Below are 10,081 nucleotides of genomic sequence, written 5' to 3'. Positions count from 1 at the left end.
CTCAGGGGCTTGTTTTGCTTCAAGGTTTGAAGAGTTGCTCAGGGCAATAGTCTCAGGGAGTCCTCCATTCCCAGCCAATCCAGTAATTAAATCTGGACTTTAAAGAAATAATTTGCAGTTCTATCACACATTTCCATTCTAATAGAATATATCTGTTATAGCCCACACCATAACTGACATCATCTAGTGTTTCTAATCTCAGGGTAAATGACAATGATTTGTACAAGCTTTGAGCATTTTGGTGTTACCTCAGGACTGAAAAAGCAACCAAAAAAAAGATCATTATTCGGGGCTGGATTAGATCTGAGAATAAAATAGAGTATACCCCTGGGTAGGAAAAATGTTTAACATTGTTTAGGAGAAAGAACCAAAGTTTTCTAGGTTTTAACAACATCTGGTCCTTTAGAAAGGAGTGCTGCTGGGGCATGGCTTACCCATTGTTGGGCTGCTAACCTCCAAGTTGGCAGTTCAAACTCACTAGCCAACCATGCTGTGGGACAAAGCTATAGCGGTTCCCTTGTTTGTAAAGATTTTCAGTCCCAGAAGCCCTGTGGAGCAGGTCTACTCTGTACTAAAGAGTCACTGTGATTTGAAATCAACGCCGTAGCTGTGGGTAGCTTTGAGGCCTTTTTAGAGAACTATACTTGTATACTTAGAGATGACTGTGCTAAACATTTTTCTAAGAATTACAAGTGCCCGGTACACAGCAAAAGAAACCCATCTTGTTCAAGCTTGAAACAAATAAAATCAGGATATCTCTTTAAAAAAATGAACAGAGAATGATGATGATATTTTTTATAGCTGTATGAGAGTAGAGCTCAACTGAGGGATGGTCTTGGTTTTCTTTATCTTTATCCATTTCCCCTGGAATATATATTTTAAAAGATTAGATGACTTCACGAGCCTGATGTTTCAGACAGTTGATTGAGCAATTATATTCATTTTGTAGATCTAGAGTTAAAAATCACTTAGGGGGCACTCAGTCTAACCTGTTCCTTTGCTCACCTCCAGGTAACTGATTTATATTAAATCTGAATAGAATTATGCATTAGAACATCTATCTGTCTATCTATCTATCTATCTATCTATCATCTATCTATCTATCATCTATCTATCTATCTATCTATCTATCTATCTATCTATCTATCTATCTATCTAATCTATCTATCTATCTATCATCTATCTAACATCTATCTGCCTATCTAAAGCTTCCCAGATGATACTAATATATAGTAAGGGTTGAGAACTGTGGGCTGAGATCTCTTGTTAGTAGTCCAGTACGTCTTAAGAAATCAATTAACCTAAGTGAAGTCTGAAATAAACTTGCAGGATCTTCTGCAAACTGTGTGGATTGTCTGCCAAGTGTGTCAGGGCAGCTACAAGGTCCAATTACCTCAAGGCAAGTTAATTTCCTTTGAAAGCATTTCAAGAGCGTTCCCCATTAGAATTGAGTACGTCTATTTTTAGATATAGAATTCTTATTTCCTTTCAAAATATCACCAGTCTCTGAAGTGTGAGATGGAGCCACCCTGCAGGAAAGCAGGGCTAGGTTTGGCGTGCTTCGCTCAGCGTGATGCACACGGGTGTCCCAACCCTCTAATCGACTCCAGCTCCCCCAGAGCCTTGACTGGCACAGAGTTTAGCCCAGTCGTGCATAATGTATGACTAAGTGGCGCACAGTAGCTATCAGGAGCTTTCTGAGCTCTGATATGGAGCCTGTGAAAGTGCATCTCTCCCAGACTAAGGAAAAAAATGCAAACACAGTATATTTGGTCTAGACATTATTAGTATATGATGGTGACGGTGATTTAGAAGTATCTCTCTCTCTGTATGTGCATGTGTAAAGATAAATGCTTAACATAGTGACAATAAATTAGATTTTGGGGTAATAAATTTGTCACGTTGCTTTGGTACATCAAGCTGCAAAATTATTATGGAAATGAGTGGTCGGAGATTTCTTTATTTCTGTTTCTTTGGGCTAAATTGTTCTCAGTCTTTGTATGATTGTGGTAAGCAGGTAATGAAACACTGGTCATTTCTGTCATGGCATTAATTATGCTCATCATCATTCCTGTTTCTTTATTCTTCCTTTCATGTAGAGTAAGTGTTACTGAAGAACTGCTAGATGATTTCTTCATTGAAATACCTTCCATTTTTCTCTTAGGAGTGAGTTGTTTTGTAAATATGGAAAAAAAAAACTTGAAAAGTGAAGCTAGTATACACTTCTTTCGCATGGAAGAAAACATCTCATGTTCTTTATCCCAGGTAGAAGGATCACATCTGGCTATGAAGACCAGCATCCTGTTTGTGTTCCTCTGGAGCTTATCCTGTGCACTTCCAGTAAGTATTGCTAGATGTATCGGAAAAGTCCTTTTATACCTAAAACCTCACAACGTTCATTTGCCAAGAACCATAGTGGCTGCCTACGCCCTATCCCTCTGCTGTAGAGCTGATGATTCTGGTCCACAGTGTCCTGATAGGACGGAATGAAACCGTTCCTCATGTTCTCTAGGCTATCCACGTTCTTTGTTAATTAGATGCCACTGGATCAGTTCTGACGCCCAACTGCCCTCCGTCCTGCCCCGCACCATCTCCCAGGGGTTCTCACGTTGGAGTCCATGTGCAGCCCTGTGTCAGTCCATCAGGTCGAGGGCCTTCCTCTTTTTTTGCTGCCGTTCTACTTTGCAATCATGATGTCTACATTCTATTAGATGAAAATAGTGATTTCTTAGGACCCATTCTCTGTAAAACACCACCCAAGTTATCCCTGATTTTTGTCGCCCGTGCCATTCAGAATCTCATTTTTCTCTCCTGTCAATAGTCATTCTCAAAGTGTCCTCCCCAAACCAGCAGCAGCAGCAGCAGCCACTAGAACTTGGTTAGAAAGGCCCCTTCTTGGGTCTTGCCTCACACCTAATGAACCAGAATCTTCAGGGGTGGGCAGGGTGATCTTGTTTTTGAAAAGCCTCCAGGCGATTCTGCTGCCTGCAAAAATTGAACTACCATTTCTTCCAAGTAGGGATCCCTGGGTGAGGCACGTGGTTAACACACTTGGCTGCTAACAGAAAGGTTGGACATTTAAGTCCAACCCGAAGCACCCCAGAAGAGAGGCCTGGTGATCTATTTCCAAAAGGCCACAGCCACTGAAAACCCTATGTAATGCACTTCTGTGGCACACGTGCAGTACCAAATATGAAAAGTGCTAATAACTGTTGCCTAAAAAATTGCACTGTGGATTGACTAGGGATTCTCACTTTCCCAGGTAGCCAGGTATCAAAATACTGACTCCAAGAGCTCCGAAGAATGGAAGGTATGCATAAATATGATTCTTTTGAAAATTATTTTTGGGTTTTACTATGTTATTATTATAACCCAATTGGGAATATTGAATCTGCTAATGATTTCATGAGTACAATAATAGACTAACACATAAGCAGATATAGGTAGTGGGGCCTATATACTTCCTGGCTCATAAAGGATGATTTAGTTTATATACACATCAACTTCGACTTAGTAGTAAAATTTGGTAAAGCAGCCTTTTTTTCTTTCTGTTTCCAGCTTTGTTCTTATAATTGATGTATAGGGCCAGGCAGGGGATGGATAACAATGAAGCAAGGCTATCCAGGAAAGACAAAGACCAGAAAACTGCTTTCAAAGGAAGGCTCTGGTTGATAACATACACCACGAAGGCAAGAGGTCAAACTTCCATGAGATGAGGGAGGAGATAAGAATGAGAGGATATTAGTCTTTGGAATGATAGCTTATGTTTACCGAGCGTGGATTCTCAGAAAACAAGAGTTATTTACTCTTAGTAACATAAGCACTATTGGCACACACAATTCTGAGTGCTTTATATGTGTTAATTTCTTAATCTTCACAATAGGCTTATGAAGATTAGGTGTTATTTTATTCCCAAATGACAGATGAGATAAGAGAGTAACCTAGTCTACTAGGCTATATGGTTAACAAGTGCTACACTCAGGCTTTGAACCTTCCTTCCTTCAGAATCAGCATTCATTACCAGAGGGTTGTGTCCCTTTCAGGACGGGACCAGGTTTCCTAAGGCAGTAAATTTTCCACATTGGCACCAAAAACAAGGGCTGAAATCACATGCTGAGTGACAGCATTTTGTTCATTATCTTATTTCTGGCTGAATTTTGCATGTGATGCAGCTTGGGCCTAAAGATTTGGGCAGTAGCCTCGATGATGTCAGAGGTTCGAGGTGGGGTGGTGCCCCTGAAGAGGCCAGGTCAGAGACTCCAGATTAACTGTTAGATGGACTTTCCTTAGAGGTAGCCATGTTGTAGTTAGGTGCCATCGAGTTAGTTCGCAACCATACCTACCCCGGGCACAACAGAGCAAAACCACTGCCATCAACTCCACCCACTGCACCAAGTCAATGCTGACTCATAGCGAACCCTGTGGGTTTCCAAGACTTTACCTGCTTATTGGAGTAGAAAGCCAAGTCTTTCTTCCTTGGAGCCGCTGGTGGTTCCAAACTGCCGACCATGTGGATCACATCCCAATGTGTTACCATGTGTAACAGCCCAAACACCACCAGGGAACCCAGGCTGGTTATTCTAAAAGCATCGACTACAGATCTTCCCTCTCATTCCACTAGGAGTAGCACAGATGGGTGTTTCCCGCTCTTGGCATGCTGAAAGTACCCTTGTCTCGCTCCTCTTCGCTCCACACTTCCTGAAAAGAATTTGAATAGAATGGAAGCTGCTTCATGGAATAGATCTGCATTCCCAAGTCAAAGACTTCAAGTGATTATAGCTTGTTTCTCCAAAGGAGACATTTCTGGGAGACATCTTGAAGATCTGCCAACAGCAGTCCTTCCATGCTTGACTTTCACATTGGGGGGGGGGGGGTGCCTTTTTCTTGGCCTGGAGACACACAAGGGCCCTCGCTGTCCTCACAGAGGTCACCATAGCTGCTGGTGGTGTTAGATGCCATTGAGGCAGTGCCAACTCACAGGGAGAATGGCTCTTGCAAGACTGGAGACAGTAAACCAAACCCAAACTATACACAGTGAAGGACTAACTTTGACATTACATGATCAGTGATCTATCTTCATGAGTTAGGAGTCAATGCTGACCCCTGCTGAATTGTGTAAGGTTTTTTTAATCACAAATTTCTTTTGTTTATATCACTTTGAATAGTTTTCAAGATGCTTCCATAGATTTTAACTTTTATCATCCTCAGAGCACACTGAATGACAATTTTCTTGTAGATTAGAAAAACCAACAACAGAAGGTAGATAGGTGAGGGGAAATACCCAAGCTCACTAAGGTTGATCAAAGAACTGTTTTCCTAGAATATAGAAAATTCCTTGAACACAGTTCTTTTAGTACTCAACCTGAGAGTGGATCACACGAATTCAGACTTAAATCTGGATTCTGCGTTTTTACTATATTATATTTCCTTAAGGATATATATATCAGCTTCAAATAAAGTATACATTTTTGGTAAATGAAGTATCAGAATTGTAAAAAATGTTCTAGGCTTTTTATCACCCCAAATCTTCACAGGCCACTAGTCAACTCACACTTATTTTTTCCAAACATGTCATCATAAAATTTTATTACTGCTCATGTAAATTTAAAACTACCTCATCAAGAAGCTGAGAATACCACCTAAAGCTACCTTATATGTTCGCAATGTGGATGCTCTCGGAGAAAAACTAACTTATACTCCTTCCTTTTCTGCAGACTCAGCTGGCTCAGACACCAACTCCTCCCCTGGTAACGATTTCCTTTATTCCTGTCATAAACGTCTCATTAAATAATTTGATTTTAACATGCTTCCCATATACTTTATGTCATTCTGAAAGTAGTGTATCCAAACCAAATGTCATTGATATGCATCGTTTTTTTTTTGTTTTGTTTTTCCTTTTCTGAGCAATTTCATAAAAGAAAAATAAACAGCCTTTTTCTCCCTCTTTTAGGAGAGCAGTGAGTCATCAGAAGAGAGTAAAATTAGCTCAGAGGAACAGGTAATTAAGCAGACCTTTCTGAACTTTCAGGTTACTTAGGGGAGGGAGGAAATGATGTTAGATTAAATGACCTGGCAACAATTCTAAATATAATATTTTCTAACCATTGGTTATGCTGGCGAAATTGTTCCACAAAATAAGAAGGGAAAAGGGAATGGAGACAATTCGGACAAGGTGTTCATTCCAAATTTATCATCGGGCTGGACTGTAGAACTCATGGCGATGTGTCTTTCTTAGTTAAAAAACAAAACAACGTACACACGCACACACAGGCATAAATGGCCACTAACTGTGTTGGCGGAAAAGGAACCACACATCCATCGTTCTAGAATGCTGCTTATATTATTGGAGCCATTCAAAGGAGGTGAGGAAAAATGTTCTGGCAAACAGGAAGTACCTGCTAGGCCTGGGCATCCCATGGGAAGAAGCCTGTTGGCGAGAGGAAAGGGAGAGCCCTGAGCAAGAGTGAACGAAACAATTGCTTTGGGGGTAACTCTTACTACAAGTTAGTTCCACCATCTGTGACCACTGAGTGAGAAAGACAAGCTATCCAGAACCACTGTAGTCAGCAACTGACGTATGACCACACTTGACTTAGTTCTCTGTGCTTGAAACTGCATTTTTTTTTTGCTTCCCCACACCCATTTTCTGAGATGAAATGTTACTTTCTGTTTTTCTTATATTAGATTTCCTTAAGGTTGTGTAAGCAACCAGCTTCAAATGAAGTCTCTCTCTCTTTTCTTTAAGTACTGTGTCTTTTTTTCTTGGTAAACAAGGTGTCAGAATTATAAGAAATCCTTTAGGTTTTTTTATTACACCCCCCCCCTCCCCACCGCCCAGTCCTCTCAGGCCACTATTCAAGTCACATTCGTTTTTCAAACATGTCATCATAAAATTTTATGATTGCTCATGTAAGTTTAAATAGACCTCAACAAGAACCTAAAAACATCACCCAAAGCTGCCTTAAACATTTACAATGTGAATACCATCTGTGGAAACAACAAAAAGCCAACAACTTCTTTCCCTTCCTTTTCCTGCTATCCTGTTAGCCAAATTCAGTCCGGTGCGAGTTCTAGAAGTTGGCGGACCAGGTTTTTTCTTGGACTTTTCCTTTCTGTCATATTCTACACCTAGCTGGAGTTGGAAGATACTTTCTTGGGCTTCTTATCCCTGTTTACCAAAGATTTAACAAAGGCGTGTGGAAGACTTTTGAAAGCAGATTGGGGAACAGCTCTCCCGGGGACTTCATGATTGATTCCTCAGTGTTTTCTGAAGTCGCACATGAGGGAGCAGGTCACGCTTGGAAAGGGTTGATCTGGGTCGAGTGGGGTGCGGTAAGCTAAATCCAACCTCAGATTTCAGTACACCAGTGCAAAATTCCAGCAGGGGGAAGAGATGGCATCATCTCATTTTGCCAATTTAAAACTCGGATTTCATCAGTGGAGACATGTGGCAAAAGGAAGCAGACAAAAGCCTGCTCTAGTTGCAGCGTGTGCTAGTGCGACCAGATCGGACTCGTGGAGAATGAAGACTCAGAATCTTCCCGTATCTGGAGAGCGCAAACACCTGCTATTCAGGCTGGTCCTCGCTCTGACCTCACCCTAGAACCAAGCTGCCCGGGTGGTCATATGACTCGGAAACTTTCATGAACTACTCAGCTGTACACATGAAGTGTCAACATGGCTTGAGTGAGGTGTGCACCCCATTGAAACATTATAGGTTTTTGAAAACCAGTCTTAATGACATATAAGTCACGTAGCACACAATGCAATAGTTCCATATTAAGAAGGGTTACACAATCATCACCACATTCAATTTTTAAAATATTACACTTTCATTTCAGATAAAGAGCTTATCCTTCGGGTCTAATAAATTTTGTTTCAGAGTTTATTAGAAAAAAATAGCTACAGGTCATTTTAAGGTCACCCTTTCCCTGTTTTAAAAAACTCTATTTTAAACTCAACAAATAAATGAGTGAGGATTGTGGAATGAGTGTCAGTGAGCAACTCCCTAATTTCACAAAAAATTCTCCTTTAAATGAAAATTTCCTTTAAAGAAATTAAATTAAACATGACTTGAATTTCATAAATGTGAAGTTTATAAAGCATTTTGAACCACATGTTTCCAGCCATGAGTAAAGTGGGTTGATAAACGTGAAGTAACTTAGTTGGGGCTCCTCTTCCTTTGGTGGTTTAATCTCTTGCAGAGATGCAGTTGAGCAGTGAAGCTGATCCTGGGTTAGAGGCCGGACATGAGAAGGCGAAAGCAGAAAGGGCCTAGACTAGGTGGTAGCCCCAGTAGTCAGTCCCCGGAATTCTGACCACATGTTACCTTCAACTTCCAGGAACACGAAGGGCCTAGTGAAAGCGCTGAATCAGAGGAGGGCCTAAGTCCTGATGATCGCCAATATATGTATACACCAGCTGGTGGCCTCTCTAGAAGTGGAGGCAAAGAAGGCGATGATAAAGACAATGATGAAGATGACAGTGGAGATGACACTTTTGGTGAGGAGGACAATGGCCTCGGCCCTGAAGAAGGACAAGGAGGAACTGCGAGGCTGGAAAGTGATGAAAACTCTTCGGACGCCACAGAATCCAATGAAGAGAGCACCCCACGAGGGGAAGACAGTGCCCCCGATACGACCAGTGAGAGCAGCGAGCGCAGTCAGGAAGGAGCGGACTCGCCCCCGGAGAGTGAGAGTGAGGAGCGCTGGTTGGGAGGCAACAGCGAAGGAGATAGTAGCCGCGGGGATGGCGCCGAGTTCGAGGATGAAGGAATGCAGAGTGATGATCCAGACAGCCTCCGGGGTGACAGAAGCAGCTCTCGAATGAACAGCGCCCGTACCAAATCCCAAGAACCCCAAGGCCACGGTGACCAGCAAGGCCGCACTCAGGTTTCAGAGGGCAGTCAGTCAATGGACTACTCCAGTCGGAAACATTTCAGGAAGTCTCGCATTTCCGAAGAAGACGCCGGGCGTGCTCTTGAAGACAGCAACACCATGGAAGAGGTCAAGAGTGACTCCGCAGAACACAGCAGCTCCAAGGGCGCTGACGTCGGCCCATCGCATGGGGACAGCCAGGCCGACTCTCAAGAAGACAGCGAGAGCGACAGCCCGTCCCAGGAAGACAGCCACACTGAGCAAGACCCCAGCAGTGAATCCAGTGAAGAGGTGGACCTGCCATCGCAAGAAAACAGCAGTGAGTCCCAGGAAGAGGGAGTGAGCGAGTCCCGGGGCGATAACCCGGATCAAACCCCCAGTAGTCATTCGGAGGAAGCCCAGGAAGACAGCGAGCCCTGGAATTCAGAAAGCGAGTCCACAGAGGACCAAGCTGACAGGGACTCCGACGAGAGCCTCAAATCCTCGGAGGACAGCTCGGAGTCCGTGGAAGATGAGAACAGCTCGAGCCAGGAGAGCCTCCAGTCTCAGAGTGACTCCGGAGAAAGCCAGAGTGACGAGAGCCAGGCGGAGCAGGACAGCCAGTCTGCAGAAGAGGGTGCCAGCGATTCGCAGGACAGCAGCAGATCCGCAGAAGACAGCAACTCCACTGAGAGCCGCTCCAGCAGCGAAGAAGAAAGCCAGTCTCAAAACATTGAGCTGGAAAGCAGAAAGTTAACAGTCGATGCCTATCACAACAAACCCATCGGGGATCAAGATGACAACGACTGCCAAGATGGCTATTAGCTCAACTTGACTTAGAAGCGGCTCTCCCATAAAGAAACCTCGAGGATTGGAGGCTAGGAAATCATCACAACTATAATTTATTGATCCTTTTATGAAGAGGATAACTGGAGGCCATGTCTTTTGGAAACGACTTGCTGGACATTACTTATTTTTAGGGTGTCGCCGTTCTGTAGGCTTGCAGGACCCAGGACACACGATGAGACTGGAAGGACTGTAGCTTGACCACTGAAGTGATTCCTAATTCGATCGCCCAGCAGTTGCTGAGGTTCGGTGATGTGCCGTACAGGCACTGTGCTAGGTGCTGGGGATAGAAAGCCGTTTAATACCGGTTCTTGCTCCCGAGGAGCTTCTGATCTAAAATGGGACATAGGAAATAAAAATTAGTATGATGCGATGAATGC

General features: G+C 43.1%; 1 protein-coding gene across 3 annotated transcripts; it reads left to right on the top strand.

Annotated features, from left to right (window-relative positions):
* Positions 1-2,286: 2,286 nt before the first annotated feature.
* DMP1 (dentin matrix acidic phosphoprotein 1) lies at positions 2,287-9,805 on the top strand. 3 transcript variants are annotated; one of them, XM_045284369.1, is made up of 5 exons: positions 2,287-2,340; positions 3,263-3,310; positions 5,715-5,747; positions 5,951-5,998; positions 8,343-9,805. In XM_045284369.1, the coding sequence occupies exons 1-5, from the start codon at positions 2,287-2,289 to the stop codon at positions 9,678-9,680; spliced, it is 1,521 nt and encodes a 506-aa protein (XP_045140304.1). In that variant the 3' UTR covers positions 9,681-9,805. The 3 variants fall into 3 exon arrangements, with proteins under 3 accessions (XP_045140304.1, XP_004703309.1, XP_004703310.1); XM_004703252.2 differs by having other exon boundaries at positions 2,287-2,344; positions 3,267-3,310; XM_004703253.2 differs by lacking the exon at positions 5,951-5,998 and having other exon boundaries at positions 2,287-2,344; positions 3,267-3,310.
* The last annotated feature ends 276 nt before the right edge of the window (positions 9,806-10,081 follow it).

This window comes from Echinops telfairi, unplaced genomic scaffold, assembly GCF_000313985.2.
Source record: "Echinops telfairi isolate 266 unplaced genomic scaffold, ASM31398v2 ScPeMD7_7468;HRSCAF=8506_0, whole genome shotgun sequence".
In the NCBI taxonomy this organism is placed as follows: domain Eukaryota; kingdom Metazoa; phylum Chordata; class Mammalia; order Afrosoricida; family Tenrecidae; genus Echinops; species Echinops telfairi.
The sequence above is the reverse complement of the archived record's forward strand: the minus strand, read 5'-3'. Positions and strand labels throughout refer to the sequence as shown.

Excerpts from the sequence above, each read along its gene's own strand:
- DMP1 (XM_045284369.1), top strand. The coding sequence starts at position 2,287 with ATGAAGACCAGCATCCTGTTTGTGTTCCTCTGGAGCTTATCCTGTGCA. Across the intron at positions 5,748-5,950 it reads AGACACCAACTCCTCCCCTG|GAGAGCAGTGAGTCATCAGA; the intron begins GTAACGATTTCC and ends TCCCTCTTTTAG. Across the intron at positions 5,999-8,342 it reads AAATTAGCTCAGAGGAACAG|GAACACGAAGGGCCTAGTGA; the intron begins GTAATTAAGCAG and ends TTCAACTTCCAG.